This window comes from Daucus carota, chromosome 7, assembly GCF_001625215.2.
Source record: "Daucus carota subsp. sativus chromosome 7, DH1 v3.0, whole genome shotgun sequence".
In the NCBI taxonomy this organism is placed as follows: domain Eukaryota; kingdom Viridiplantae; phylum Streptophyta; class Magnoliopsida; order Apiales; family Apiaceae; genus Daucus; species Daucus carota.
This window is the reverse complement of record NC_030387.2, coordinates 3,128,987-3,145,848: the sequence shown is the minus strand read 5'-3', so window position 1 is coordinate 3,145,848 and position 16,862 is coordinate 3,128,987. Positions and strand designations below refer to the sequence as shown.

At 33.5% G+C, this 16,862-nt stretch overlaps 1 protein-coding gene and 1 long non-coding RNA gene across 3 annotated transcripts; both read left to right on the top strand.

Annotated features, from left to right (window-relative positions):
* Window positions 1–11,094: 11,094 nt before the first annotated feature.
* On the top strand, window positions 11,095–13,198 carry LOC108193291 (uncharacterized). Of its 2 annotated transcripts, XR_001801133.2 has the most exons (7): window positions 11,095–11,324; window positions 11,410–11,468; window positions 11,633–11,693; window positions 11,802–11,839; window positions 12,271–12,412; window positions 12,633–12,695; window positions 12,925–13,198. It is a non-coding gene; the product is annotated as an uncharacterized LOC108193291 (long non-coding RNA). The 2 variants fall into 2 exon arrangements; XR_001801131.2 differs by having other exon boundaries at window positions 11,096–11,468.
* A 2,055-nt stretch (window positions 13,199–15,253) lies between these two features.
* LOC108194435 (putative fasciclin-like arabinogalactan protein 20) lies at window positions 15,254–16,659 on the top strand. Its single transcript, XM_064081752.1, has one exon. The coding sequence runs from the start codon at window positions 15,259–15,261 to the stop codon at window positions 16,444–16,446; it is 1,188 nt and encodes a 395-aa protein (XP_063937822.1). The 5' UTR covers window positions 15,254–15,258; the 3' UTR covers window positions 16,447–16,659.
* Window positions 16,660–16,862: the final 203 nt, after the last annotated feature.

The window sequence follows — 16,862 nt, the reverse complement described above, 5'->3', positions numbered from 1 at the left end:
TACGTACACTTGCAACAAGTAATAACAATAATAATGCAAATTTATCCTCACCTATGGGTTTCCAATTCAAAGAACCAAGTATTATCCTACTCATACTCTTTATTACAAAGTTTTATACTTTAATCCTTAACGATTAAGATCACAACCATAAAGTTTTATTATTATAACTAAAAACATTATATAAGTTAAAAGAATCTCCTCCTCTTACGATGCTTGCAGAGCCACTGATATGGATCCTCGAGCTTATACACTGAATCACAAAGCTAATCATCATGTTAGGCCTGACCCTTGCTCTTGGTTTTCTTTTTACTAGCTAAAGTGCTCATCCTTCTCACACTAAATTTTTTTAAAAAGATTTCAAAAAAAAAAAAACAGCTAGAAGGAGAAACTAAATGCTCAGCAAGTATATAGAAACTAATATTTGTGATAAGAAAGAATAATTAATACTCGACATGAGTGAGTTGTAGCTCTGTATCAATCTTAAATGTCGAAACCTACTGTAACATATTCCATCAATCAAAACAACCAAATAATTTTTTTTCTGTAGTTCATTAACAAGAAGAATATAAAATTATAATCTGAATTTTCATCCCCTCACCAGATAATCTAGTCATATTTCCATCCCGGTACCTCCATGATGCGATCAACTATCACAGAGCAAATATTGTTATAAAAGGATACCGCACCTGGCCCGATAACAAACATAGCACCATATTACTCTTTCTTTGTTAGTATTGAATTTGTAACCATAGTATCTCTAGATTAATTGATCACATTCGTCCGTTCTGGATAGATCTTCATTATATTTTAATCTTATCTTATACATGAATTTGGCCAGGCTACTTTAGTTGAGGATGCCTTTTCATTAGGAGTTAGCCTAAATTATTGTACTAGAATTCATGTACTAGATGACTTTAAATGTGGATGATGCTTCTTTGTTGAGCATGTTCATTTTCATAAGATTGTTGTTCTAATTCTTGAGATTTTAAAACTGGGTGGCGTTTCACGTTTTGGGTGATGCTTATTCATTGAGCATTGTCATTTTTATGATATTGTTGCTCTAGTACTTGGGATTTTAAAACCAGATTACGTTTCACATATTGGGTGAAGTGTATTTTACTTATACACGCTTGCAGCGTCGAATCCTCAAATTCATTTATTCTAATTAAAAAAATTTTAACAACCCTTCTTATTATACATGCCTAGGCCAGTGCTTGATAGTGACCCGCATATTGGGATTTCAGTAAATCTGTTAAAATTATAATGATAGTGTAGAAATATCTCATAAATATAAAAGGAAGTTTTTTAATAACTCATATAAACACTATTATTAGCTACTATTAATTACTATCACATATATAGAAAAAGAAATTATAATTTTTTGCGGATACCTTAATCTTCATAATAATATTTAACAGACTTAGATTTATATGTATATACATATATTTGAAGATAATAAACACCGGTGCTCCCTAGCTCAGCTGGTTGTATGGTTGAATTTGTTACTCCAACAACAAGGAGACGCGGGATCGAAGCCCGGCACATGGGGTTCAAAGCACACATCAATCTAAGTAGATTTTCATGTATATATGTGATTAACTAACTCTTGAAAATATGTATATATTGTATATATTTGTGTAATCCTCTTTAAAATTTTCAAACTTTTTTAATTTTATGAATGAAGTTGTGTTTTATTATGTTTTTAGGCTTCTCTTACTAAGCATCTGTGAACCTTCCCATATGTTGAACTATTGGTATTGTATTTTTTTCCGTACTGCTTCACATCTCCATACATGTTTGAACATAAGTGGGGGGCTACTAATAAAAGTAATAACAACATACATCACATCTATACTATACTATTAAAGCCGAAACATTAAAAGTTTGGTCGGTCGGTCGGTACTTGGGCCTAATTATGGGTTTTTTATATAATTAGTTATCCTTTTTACCTAAAAGTTTGGTCAGTTTGGGCCTAATTATGGGCCTTTTTATATAATTAGTTATCCTTTTCAACTAAAAGTTTGGTCAGTCGATACTTAGGCCTAATTATGGGCCTTTTTATATAATTAATTATCCTTTTTAACTAAAATTATTATTATTTTTATATTTTCTAACTAAAAATCTCAAAATTCTAAAAATAACATCGAACAAAATAGCAACTATCCTTTTTAACTAAAATACGTTATTTTTTTTTTCAGATTTCTAACTAAAAAACCGATTTTCTAAAATATAACACATGTAACATACATGTAAAAATGATATTATTGCCCGCAAGGGTTGGTTCAGCTGGTTAAAGAGAGGACATGTATCCTCTTGGTCACAGGTTCGACTCCTGAAAGGAGCAGAATTTGTGATTATGCCTCCTCGATCAGAGCACCCGAAGGGTAGTGGCTGCGGGTTCCTACGTTAAAAAAAATGATATTATTATAATCTATACTATACTATTAAAGTTGGAAATCGGAAGTTGGATTCGTCGGTATTGGGCCTAAATACAAGTCTATCTATATAATTAATTATTCTTTTTAACTAAAATATATTATCTCTTTTATGTTTAATAACTAAAAAAATTCAATATTCTAAAATAACATCAAGCAACATAGTAGTTATCTTTTTAACTAAAACATGTCATATCTTTTAAATTTTCAAACTAAAAAAACCGATCATCTACAATTAATACGGGTAACGAGTGTTGTAAAAAGTGGGAATCAGATTTAATCGGTAAAGACACCGAACAAAGATTAATCGAGAATTAATTGGACTGATCGGGGATTAATAGAATGATTAATAGCGGAACAAGGATTAATCGATGATTAATCTTTATTAATCACCGAGTTTTGGAACAAAGCGGATGACATATTTATAATATAAGAATATAATATTATTATATATAATTAATAATAAATAGCCGGTGATACTTTTCCACCAAAATATATTAGCATTATTTTTAAATACTCTAATGATCTCAGTTTAAAATTAATATTATAAATCTATACTATATTGTACTCCCTCTGTCCCTCTGAATTCTTTACAGTTTCCTCTTTTGGACGTCCCACTCATTTTATTATATTACAAAATTTTCCTAAAATAGCTAATGGGTCCCACCACTTTCTCACTTTTTCTTCCTTTTCAAACTACTTTTACTTCACTATCTCCCTTTTATATTAAAAATCAATGGGTCCCACCACTTCACCCACTTTTTGTTCTCTTTTCCACTACTTTATACATATTTCTTAACCTCCGTGCCCAAACTCAATGTAAAGAATTGAGGGGGACGGAGGGAGTATATTATTATTATACTATTAAAGCTCGGTCGAGTTTGGTGATCCGGTTGATATTCGACCCGACCTTCTTAATTTATAACATATTATAATATACTTTTCATTATCTATTAAACCAAACCATTAATAATTAGGTTTTGTATGCTGAGTCGGTATTTGGGTTTACACGTCTCTTTAACTTATAATATGTTCTATATTAAATTATTAAATTTTAACATTTTCATTAAAATATAAATGTTCGAACTAATTTTTAATTAGTCATTTGACGTACCTGACTATTAAGAATTTATTTAGCTGGTTAAATAAAAAAATTTATTTAGCTACATTATTCTATCATAATTTTATTTTCACAATGAAATTAGTTAAATTAAAATATATACGATAAAATAACAAATATTATAGCCGCCCGTGCTTTGCACGGGTTATAAGCTAGTCGTTCCTAAATCTTGAGATTATGATTTACCCCTACATTTGGTGGTTTGTTATATATTTTTGCTAATCAATACATGTATAAATTCCTCTAGGCCTTCATTATTTTTTAGACGTATCTTATATATACATGATATTAGCTAGGACACTTTGGTTAGGGATGCCATTTTAATTAGGAGGTTATCCTAAATTATTGTCCTAGAATTCATGTATTGGACGACACTTAATATAGTCGGTGAAGATGGTCATTTTCATGATTTTATTGCTTTAGTACTTGTAACTTTAAAACAGGGTGACGTTTCGCATTTTGGGTAAAGCCTATCTCCCTTGTACACGCTTGGAGTGTAGGATCCTCAAATACGCTTCTTCCTGTTAAAAGAATTTAGAATAACGCTTCTTATTATACGTGCTTGGCCCAATGATCGAAAGTGATAATCATATTGGGATTTTAGTCAATCTTTTAAAATTAAAATAGTAGTGTAAAAATAGTTAATAAATATTGAAAGACTTTTTTAATAACTCTTATAAGCACTAACATTAGCTACCATTAATTCCTACCCCATATACGGACCAACATATTATAGTTTTTTACGCATACTTTAATATTCATGATAATATTTAATAGACTTAGATTTATATGTATATACATATATTTTAAGATAATCAACACCGGTGCTCCCTAGTTCAACTGGTTGTACAGGTGAATTTGTTTCCCCAACAACGAGGAGACGCGGGATCGAAGCCCGGCACTAGGGTTGAAAAACGTACATTAATCGAAGTATAATTTCATGTACATACCTGAGTAATTAATTCGGTAGATTATGTATATTGTATATATTTGTATTTTCCTCTAAAACATTCAATTTACGAGCTTTTTTCATTGTTTGGTCGAGTTTCTTGACTTTTATTGAATTGAGTTGTTTTTTTATTATGTTTTGAGGCTTATCTTAATAAGCATATGCGAGCCATCCCATTCGTTGAACTATTGGTATTGTATTATTTTTCCCATTAGTCAATAAAATCATAAAAAGATTATAATACAATTTTCATACTTTATGTTTAATATAGATATTAATTTTTCAAATATTAAAATAATTAAATGACAATAATGGTGACTAGTGCACGTAGTTGAAAACTGAAAGAAAGCAAACTATCTAAATTACTATTTTGATTTTTTCCCGTCTTGGTTTGATTTTGATATTATATTAATATCACCGAAAGGTTAGTTTAAGTTTAAATATAATTCACGAATAAACTTAACTGAACCGAATTATAATATATATATATATATATATATATATATATATATATTATCTAGCTATGATGATGTAAAATAAAATATATTTGTTATTACATACCTGTATATTCATTTTACAAGGATACAGAAAGGGAACCAAGTTTTAACATTTGTAGTAAATAAAAATAATAAGGATCATTGATAACTTATTTTGATGTTATTCTTTTTTGGTGTACAGTTGAGACCGACATAGGTATTGATAAGATTCTGACCGATACTCATATATATATATATATATATATATATATAGGCTCATGATCAAATAGAAACCACTCTTAAAATAAAAACTAGAAACCAATACAAGTTAGTGATATTCTCAATACAATTTAGTGATATTCTCTTTAGAATTTAGTGATATGTATTGTAAAAATTAGTGAAAATCTTGAGTCAGTGAAAACTCCAGATCTGTGCTTAGATCTGTGCTTGTTATCGATTCTGGGAGTAATAACGACGGTGGAGATAGTGGAGGAGGCGGAGGTGGAAGGGCGGGAGCATGGAGGGGATGGGGTGAGGCAATAACAAGGCGGCATAGGAGGCGGGGCGGCATATAAGGCAGCTGAGATGGCGGAGGAGGTAGACAACGGGATGAAGCTGTGGTTTCAGACGGCGTAGCTTTGCCGGAGCTGTGGAAGAGAACTGGGGTTGCAATTAAAAGGCGATAGTGGAGGTGAGAGAGGCAGAGGAGAGTAGGCGGCAGCCGGTGGAGGAGGATGCAACAGTGGAGGCGGCGAGGGTGGAGGAGGCGGAGGTGGAAGTGTCGGAGATAGAGGTGGAGGTGAAGATGAAGATGGTAGGGAGGATGGAGAAGAAGATGTAGGTATTAGTGATATGTGCTTTAGAATTTAGTGATATTTAAGGTGGGTTTATAGTTTCTAGAATAAGGAGGTTTATATTAGAGTAAGACTCTATATAGGCTCATGAGACAGATGAAAAATCGAGGGACAATATTTATCATAGTCTTCTTCCAATGTATCGGTTTGAACTCCCCCATTGAATGTATCACCGGGTCATATTATCCACCCCCGTAACCGTCATTCCTTCCGCATCATAGCTTTTATAGTTTGTATTTGTCTTCTTATTTCATCTACTATTTTCTTATCGACATATATTTACATAAAATTGACTTCACAAAAAGTTGTCCTCCAACCTTCCACAACAAATCTCATTAGTTTTAATATTAATGATAGCCATGGACCTCTCAATGTCACTTTTTCATATACATTCTACAATCCAAATTTTGAATTGAATTTGGATGTACATAATGGGACAATGGTCCTTTACTCTAGCCTTCTTCGTAAACATCTTGCAACTAGTTTTAGTGATTTGTCTCTCCAATTTCATCAACAAAAATTTGTTGATTTTAATTTTTTCATAGAAAATCCCGATTTTAGATTAGATAGGAGTTACACAGAACATTTATTAACAAACAACTAGTATTACTTTAAACTCACCGTCAAAGTTAGAATGAGAATTTATTTTATTTATTTTCCTTTATCATTTTATAGTTCTAAGATGCATACATGCTATTTGATAGTCCCGGGTTAGCCTCCTACAGGATTTGTTCTTGCAGGAAAAATTATTTGTCAATAAAAATAAATTTCATTTAGCGAAAAAAATACATTTCATTCTAGTTTTGACGGTGCGTTTAAACTAATACCGGTTGTTTATTATTAAATCTTGTCCATCCGCTTCTAAATCTAAATCTTTCTTCATAAATCATACGCAAATCACTTGTTCAAGTATAGTATTCATGTTACAACCATTCCTTGTTCCATGTAATGCCTTGAATTCATAATTTCGATTAACCCATTTGATATATATCAATTTTTCCACTGGTCTGTGCATCTTGTGTGCATCTTCAAATTATGTATATTATCTGAACCCATTTAATTAATATCAAATTTTCTATTGGTCTGTGCATCTTCTATGCGTCTTGTGTGCATCTTCAACTCATGTATATTAATTTAGGCAGTAAACTTTGTCATCTTTGTTTCTTTCACTTTAATATAGCTGATAAACTTAAAATATGTATATATATTAAACTGACTCCGATACTTAATGTATCAGCGGATCATATTATCCCCCCTCGTAACCGACATTCCTTCCACATCATAGCTTTTACTTTTTGTATTTGTCTTCTTATTTCATCTACACTTTTCTTACCGACATATATATACATAAAATCGACTTCACAAAAAGTTGTCCTCCAATCTTACACAGTAAATCTCATTAGTTTTAATACTAATGATAGCCATGGACCTCTAAATGTCACTTTTTCATATACATTCTACAATCCAAATTCTGAATTTAATTTGGACGTTCATGATGGGACAATGGTCCTTTACTCTAATCTTCTTCGTAAACACCTTGCAACTATTTTTAGTGATTTGTCTCTCTAACCTCATCAACAAAAAGTTGTTGATTTTAATTTTTTTCACAGGAAAATACCAATTTTAGATTAGATGGTAGTTACACAGAACATTTATTAACAAACAACTAGTATTACTTTAAACTCATCATCAAAGTTAGAATGAGAATTAATTTTATTTATTTTTCTTTATCGTTTTATAGTTCTAAGGTGCATACATGCCTTTTCACCGTCCTGGGTCAGCCTCCTACAGGATTTGTTCTTGTAGGAAAAATTATATGTCAATAAAAATAAATTTTATTTAGACAAAAAAAAAAGAAGAAGAATAAAGTTCATTCTAGTTTTGACCGTGCGTTTAAAGTAATACCGGTTGTTTATTATAAAATCTTGTGTATTTGCTTCTAAATCTAAATTTTTCTTCATAAATGATATGCAAATCACTTGTGCAAGTATAATATTCATGATACAACCATTCCATGTTCCATGTAATGCTTTGAATTCATAAATTAGATTAAGCCATTTAATAAATATCAATTTTCCACTGGTCCGTGCATCTTGAACTTATGTATATTATCTAAAGCCTAATAAATATCAATTTTCTATTAATATTTGCATCTTTTGTGCATCTTCAACTCACGTATACTAATTTAGGCAGTAAAATTTGTCATCTTTGTTTATTTTACTTTGATATAAATGGTAAACCTAAAATATGTAAATATATTAAACTGACTCCCTCATTTAATGTTTCAACGGGTCATATTATCCCCCTCGTAACCGTCATTCCTTCCACATCATCGCTTTTGTTGTTTGTATTTGTCTTCTTATTTCATCTACTCTTTTCTTATCGACATATATTTACATAAAATAGACTTCACAAAAAGTTGTTCTCCAACCTTCCACAGCAGATCTCGTTAGTTTTAATACTAATGATAGCCATGGACCTCTCAGTGTTATGTTATCATATATATTCTACAATCCAAAATCTGAATTGAATTTGGATATATATGATGGGACAATGGTCCTTTACTCCGGCCTTCTTCGTAAACACCATGCAACTAGTTTTAGTGATTTGTCTCTCCAACCTCATCAACAAAAAGTTTTTGATTATAATTTTCAAACAGAAAATCCCGATATTAGATTTGATAATAGTTATACAGAACTTTTATTAACAAAGAACTTTTATTACTTTAAACACACCGTCAGAGTTAGAATGAGAATTTATTGTATTTATTTTCCTTTATCATTTTATAGTTCTAAGGTGCATACATGCCATTTCATAGTCCCGGGTCAGCCTCCTACAGGATTTTTTCTTGTAGAAAAAAATTATTTTGTTAATAAAAATAAATTTCATTTAGTGAAAAAAAACAAGAATAATAAAGTTCATTCTAGTTTTGACGGTGCGTTTAAAATAATACCGGTTGTTTATCATTTAATCTTGTGTATCCGCTTCTAAATCTAAATCTTTCTTCATAAATCATATGCAAATCACTTGTTCAAGTATAGTATTCATGATACAACCATTCCCTGTTCCATGTAATAACTTCAATTCATAAATTAGATTAACCCATTTAAAAAATTATCAATTTTTCCCCTAGTCTGTGCATCTTGTATGCATCTTCAATTTATGTATATTATCTAAACCCATTCGATAAATATAAATGTTTCTATTGTTCTATGCATCTTCAGTGCATCATGTGTGCATCTTTTGTGCATCTCCAACTCATGTATATTATTTAGGCAGTAAACTTTGTCATCTTTTTATATTTTACTTTGACATAAATGATAAATCTATAATATGTAAATATATTAAACTGACTACCCCATCTAATGTATCACCGGGTCATAATATCCCTCCGTAACCGTCATTCCTTCCGCATCATAGCGTTTATTGTTTGTGTTTGTCTTCTTATTTCATCTACTCTTTTCTTATCGACATATATTTACATAAAATTGACTTCACAAAAAGTTGTCCTCCAACCTTCCACAGCAAATCTCATTAGTTTTAATACGAATGATAGCCATGGACCTCGCATTGTCACTTTTTCATATACATTCTATAATCCAAATTCTGAATTGAATTTGGATGTATATGATGGGACAATGGTCCTTTGCTCTGGTCTTCTTCCTAAACACCTTGCAACTGGTTTTAGTGATTAGTCTCTCCAACCTCATTAACAAAAAGTTGTTTAATTTAATTTTTTCACTGAAAATACCGATTTTAGATTAGATAATAGTTACACTGAACATTTATTAACAAACGACTAGTATTACCTTAATATCGGTATGGGTGAAGTAGTCGACGGCACTTCGGCTAGTCGCACTCTCAAAAGCAAAAGATTTAGCGACTGTCTTGATTGCTGCAACACTGATGAAAAGAATGAATTATTTTCATTGGCAACTGGCCTCTCTCAGGGCGAGGGTGATGACATGCTGGACAATAACTTCTACGCCCCTCCCCTAATATTCCCATTGCTGGGGAATCACCTTGCTATATGGCTCCTAATTAGCTCCTTTAGGCGAATAAAGGTAAGGACAAGCTATATGAAGGCTATGCCTTCTATGACATTAATGGTGACCTCTCTCGCCGAGCAGTTTACATTCTTGACTCTGGAGCACTCATTCACTTCGCATCGGTCTTTTGTCAGAAAGCATTGGACCTGGAAGCCCCTATAGGTAACGGTCTTTTTGCAAAAGACATCCTTTACCATGCCTGTCTCGGTACCCTGAAAATGATATCTTTTATGCTGGAGGATTCCCATACTCTAAACCTGGCTGATATGGAACTCATGTCGGTTGATCAAGTGCTTAAAGGCATGGGATTTGACAACCCAAACGAGCCAGATGAGGATGCTGCAGAGGCAAACAAGAGGGGTCGTACGGCTGCCAACATTTGATCTCCTTCACGGATGCTATCTATAATTTATTGTTTTATTTGTTGTAGTGTTTTGCTTGCTATCGATGATGTTCTGGGGGTTTCTTGCAACCCCCATGGTGTGTATTTGTAGGTTGGCTATATGCCTTTTTGTGATGGCTTGCTTTTGTGGCATTTTGTAAGACAATCCGAGAATTTTAATATATCCTTTGGCTTATAAAAAAACACATTTGTGATTGGGGTTTAACATCGGGTGTAGAACATTAATTATCATTGTGTGTTGAAAATATTTATAGAGATGCTTAAACTATACCTCTGGGGTTTGGGTAGGGTCTAGAAAAATAAATATTGGTTATATAATACGTTCAACTTAGTTCATACGTTTAGAACCTAGTTTCACTACGCCATAGATGGCTTTTCCCAACGTTTTAGCCTCCTGTTGCCATTGCTAATTGTTGCAGTAGGTGTGTTTGTTCTTCTCTACTACAACATTATTTTAAAGTGTTACTATAAATATTAAGAAATGTTGCAAAAATTTATATCTATTATTTTATTTATGATGTTATTATAATGTATTTTTAGTGAATAAAAAATGGGGAAAATTGATATTTTATTTGGTGTGTCAATTTTATGGTCAATACGGTCAAATTAATTAGTCCTTAATTGAATATTGGCCCGAAAGATGAAATAATTTTATTAATAATCACTTCGACGATCCAACCATACATATATTATTACAAGATTTTTTAGTGAATAAAATGAATTAAGAAAAAATTAGAATTTTATTTGGGGTGTCAATTTCGTTGACAAATGTGGACAAATAATGTTATAATACAGGAGGGTGCGACTCACACCAAAATTTCTCTCCCTTAGTCTCCCCCTTTTCCCAGACTCGCTTTCTTCATCTTTTTCCCAAAAAAATATATCTATCTCCCTCCCTCCCTCTCAAAATCGCTCATTAAAGTCGGGTTCAATCTGAAGCTTCAAATGTACAGGTTCAATCTCGATTAGGGTTCTAAACTTCAGTTGGATCTCGATTGGGCTTCGATTAGGGTTCAATTTGAAGCTTCGAATTTACAGGTATCTCTCTCCCTCACTTACTCTATATATATTTGTGTATGTATATGTTTTTAAACTAGTTCCATTTTGATTTGGTTGTAATGAGGCCAAGAGCGGAGTGAGCGGAGTAGGAGTAGCCTCGATGGGGTGATGAGGCCAGATCTGGTGATTCCTCTTTATTTTGTTGCTAGCATTCTTTGTTTAATGGCTAAAAGGGAAATAAAAATGTTTACATTCTTGTATAATAATTGCAAATCTTTTGACTTGATTGTTTATTAGACAAAATTGAAGTGCTATTTTATTGTTTTGGAAATTCTGATGACATTCAGGGATTATGGTGTGGAATTTGTGCTTCTTATTACACTGGATGGCACTACGGAAGATGCTCTGGTATATTTGAAGCAACACTGCAATAGGCAACGAGTGTTTTTTTACACACACAAACACTCAACTCTTTTTTTATATGCTTTGATAGTGTTCTGTTTTTATTTTATACAGAGGATATTCACCATGTTATCTTTTGTCGATTCCCTCTTGTAAGTTTCTTTTTTAAATCAAGGTCATTAAAGTTTTGTCCTAAAATATAAGTTAAGATGCTCATTTATTGATGATTTACATATATGTTAGGTACATCCATACAACAGATTAAGAAAGAAACGAAGAGATCTACATTTCAATCGAGATAATTCAGAATTGGAATAAAGAAAACTAAGAAATATGTGTATTCGTAAAAGTATATATTAGCCTATAACATATATATATATATATATATATATATATATATATATATATATATATATATATATATATATATATATATATATATATATATATATATATATATATATTATGCATATGTGTGGCATATGTAAGTTTAGATTGACATCAGCTGCCATTTTGTATTTTGATATTCCTCTGCTAGTCTATGACTGATCTACGTTTCATCGAAACAAATTTGCTATCATAGTTCACATACCTTCAAGTGTGTAATCACTCTGGAAATCCTGCTTTCGTGTACCTTGCTTGCTGTCACAGGCTGAAAATTAATGTTGCCTACTTCAGCCTCGGAGGTTCTGTTGATAGAATCTTTTGATGGTTGGACCACTCAGGTATATTTTATCTTCATATAATCTCATATTGATTGAAGTAATTACTTTATCTTTATAAAACAATTAGGAAGGCTTCTGACTTGTGTACTGGTATATTCTCTGTGACCCTACAACTGTATTGAGACTAAGCAGTTGATCAGACTTGCATTATTTCGATTGCATCTTGTTCAGTACAGTTACTGGTGTTTCCCCACACGCTACTAACCTTATTGTAAAACAGGGTACAACGATATTAAGTCACTACAGGAGAGCTCTGGTGCATCCATTCGGGTTCTTTCAAATGGTATATTCTAGTTTTGAATAGTGCTATATGCAAGCTAAGTAAGATTACTCTTAATCATTCTAACACATCTCTTCAGTTAGAATCTTGATAATTTATTGATAAATTTCCTTCTGGTTCGAGTAATCTAGAGTATAAAATCTCCTCTGGTTATATTGATATCCTAGGTTCCGCTGTCATTCTTAAACTTCAAGATCGTTAGTACTTAAATAACATGTTTTTCTTTTGGTAGAGAGGGGGATTTCTCCAAGGACAGTAAAAGACTTGAAGGTAAATAGTGGTGGCAGAATTTTAGAGAACATTTGATGGCTGTACTTCTCAAGGTAGAGGAGATCAAGAATGGAAGACTTGCAGCAATGTTTGTGATGCTCGGATTATTTATGTTTTGTTAAGTGTTGGCATTTAGTAGTAGGGATGTATATTTTGGATGTTGATATTGGAATATAAGGAAATCTCTATATTCAAACCGTACCTTTCAATTTGATAATTTAAAAATTATTGATGTAGCTATAAAATGTGCTGTGTTTTATATTTATTGTTATTATTTGTTAAGAGCTGCTGCAAATATTATAAATAAAAGTTTGGCCCATGTGGGCCCCATTTTTTTCAAAATTGTGCCTTTTTGGCAACGGAATTAAGATGTTGCATAAACTGTTGCCTTTGCTGGCTAAGGCAACGCCGAAAATACTAACAGCCCAAAACCGTTGCCATTGCACATTTTCAGCTTACTGCAACAATTTATGGGCTTCTGGCTACGTTTTTGAAATGTTGCTGAAAGCCATCTATGGCATAGTGTTTATTTACTTCTCCAACAAAATTTTAACCATGTTCAACAAAATATGTTAAAAAATTATATATGTGTTAAACGCATAATTTATTTATATGTTTTCTATATGAACAGTGATGAATTTTCAATTATTTTCAACATGGATACGTTATATAACTAATAATTAGCACATACGAAAAATAAAAAAATAACAAAAAAGTTTGTAAGTTTGTAATTAAGTTTGTACCGAAACACCCCCCCTATATATATATATATATATATATATATATATATATATATATATATATATATATATATATTAGAATAATTATAAATATAATATATAACTATATGACAAAGACTCTGATTCGGTAAGAATCTCATTTTTTATATCAAATTTTCAATAATTTTAATTGAGTTTTAATTTAACTATTTAATAAAATCTAAATAGTCTATATTTTTTTATATTTATATTTTAATAAATATCATAAAAGTGAGGATACGTGTACACAGGGGCGGATGCAGAAGGGAGGCTCGGGGGCTTGAGCCCACCTCTGAGTCCATAGCACCTTCATTTTATTTTTTAAATTTGTCTATTTATGCAATGAGCCCACCCCAACAGAATTTAGTGCATTCATTTTTATATTGAGCCCAGCCCATTAACTAAACTATTTACATTATATATATGAGACTTGGATGTCGTGAAGTGAAAAGATTAAAAAAAATTGCTCTCTCTCGTTGCTCTGCTGCCTCTTGCTCTGCCTCCATACCTCAGTCTTTGGTGCTTCCCTTCGGCAATTTTTTAAATATAAATAAAGCTCCCTCCTTGCCAAAATTCTGGATCCGCCACTGCGTGTACATATAGACATATATATATATATATATATATATATGTGTGTGTGTGTGTGTGTGGGCGCGCGCGCGCGCAACTGCTCGAATATATAGAAACCACTAAAACAAAATCTAAAATGTAAACCCAAGAGAAACTATACCTAAATCGCCTCACCCACCCTCTATATGTCATCACCCACCTAGGGCCCACCCCCACCCCCACTCAATCCACCCCGGGCCCGCTAGGACCTCGCCGAGGCTCCTCACTCACCCTGGACAGGCTCTAGACAGTCTTAAAGAGCCAAACCATGGCCCCACCTTGGTCCCACTAGGCCCCGACCTGGCCCCACTTAGACCCCGTCTAGGCCCATCTCGAGGTCCATTTCCGATCCCAAAACCCGCATCATTCTACTTAATCGCATTGGTATCTATTTAGTTTGTATTCTAGTAGTTTCTATTGGAGTAGGACCCTATATATATATGGGTTTGTTCATTTTCAAGTAATCGGAAGAAAATATAGTCAACTTAATAATATTATTTAATTAAAATTCAATTCATTAATTTTAAAATACTAATAAAATGATGTTAAAATTTAAATTATAAATAATAATTCAAAAAAAATTAACATAATAATAAAAATAATTATTATAAAAATTTTATTTTCAAATATCAAAAATGATATCGATCCCAACATACTTCATGTTTTTTTTTCAAATAAATGAAAATTATTTTCATTTTACACTGCCACCCCTTTTCTTTCTTCAAAATCCTGAAATCTTCATACGATAACTATTTTAATTATTATTTTTTATTCACGATGACAATTTTTTAAAAATAATATGAAATTTATGATGATAATGAATTCGATAAGAAACTGCCACGTCACTCACTCCTTCCCGCCAAAATCAACAACCTCTTTTTATACCATCATCTTCTTCAATTAAGCAAACTGATCATCATCATACAACAATGGCGAAAGCCTCACTAACTCTCTCAACTATCTCTCTCCTCTTCCTCTCTCTCGTCTCTCTCGCCGCCTCCTTCCCCGCCCAAACAGTCGTGAACGCCGTCGACACGCTCTCCAACTCCGGCTACATCGCCATGTCACTCACTCTCCAGCTCACCTCCAACACATTGCTCACGCCTCAGCGCCGCTCCGCCACCGTGTTCTCGCCGCCCGACGCCGCCTTCTCGTCCTCCGGCCAGCCGTCGATCTCGCTGCTCCAGCTCCACTTCGTCCCCGTCGCTTTCTCAATCGACGGCCTTAAGTCTCTCCCGTACGGCACGAAGATCCCGACGTTCTCGTCATCTCACTCGCTCACTATCACCACACCGGCCTCCGACAACTCCGGGAACGTGTCGCTGAACAACGTCAACGTCACCGGATCGCCGATCTACGACGACGGAGCGCTGGTGATATTCGGCGTGGAGAGATTCTTCGACGCCGAGTTCACGCCTTTATCGCCGATACAGAGCCCTAATTCGGACTTAGGATGCGTGATGATGAAGGATTATCCGAGATTATCGTCAGGAGGATACTCGTTTCGAGAAGCTTCTGGAATGCTGAGGTCTCGCGGCTACGCCGTGATGGCGAGCTTCCTCGATTTGCAGTTGTTAGGGTTTTTAGGCGAGCCGAAACTTACGGTTTTCGCGCCTGTTGATGAATTGATGATCGAGAAGGCCAATAATTTCGCGGACTATTATTTGTTGTTTTTGAGGCATGTTGTCCCCTGTAAGCTTTCCTGGACCGATTTAGCGAATGTCGAAAACGGAACGGAATTGCATACTTATTTGGAAGGGTTTAATTTGAATGTAACGAGATCAGATGATTTGTTTATGGTGAATGAAGTCGAGGTTACCTTTCCTGATATGTATTATAGTGATTGGCTTGTTGTTCACGGCGTTCGTCAAATTCTCTCGTTGAGGACTAATTCGGATGAAGAGGGGAATGTGCCTGGTGATGAGAGGATTAGCGGTGATCAGAATCCATCGATTGTGCCTCATGATGAGAGGTTTGGGAGTGATCAGAATCCGTCGAATGTGTCTGATCATGCAAGGGTCGCCAGTGATCAGAGCTCGTCAATTGCACCTGAGAGCGCGAGGGTTGGAAGTGATCAGCACTCTCCAATGGCGCCTGGCTCATCGTTAAGCTCGTGATTGCAATGCAGGTCTGAAGATCACTAGTAATCCCTGTTTTCGGGTGTAAATTGGCTGTGTAGATGATTGCATTGCATTGATAGGCTGTCAATTTCTGTGATTGATGTATCGTTCTCTGTTATCATTGTATAAGAAAATTGTTGTTGATTGTATAAAACATTTGCTGTAGTTTCTGTAAAGTGAACAAGTATGCTTGTTTCAGAGAATTCAAATACCTTGATTCAAGTTCTTAGCAGTGTCTGTAACAATGTTGTTGCTAAAAAATTTAGCCCATCATGACCAGACATTTCAGGCTTCAACCCACATAAAGCTAATTTTAGTACTTTGCAGATTGTCTCCAAATCCACCGCATATTTTCTCATGCAGACATTTTTATAGTAAGAGTCTATGATCCTGTTACTCGATACAACTACTAT

What these genes read in the sequence shown, in the direction of transcription:
- LOC108194435 (XM_064081752.1), top strand. Translation starts at nt 15,259, where the DNA reads ATGGCGAAAGCCTCACTAACTCTCTCAACTATCTCTCTCCTCTTCCTC.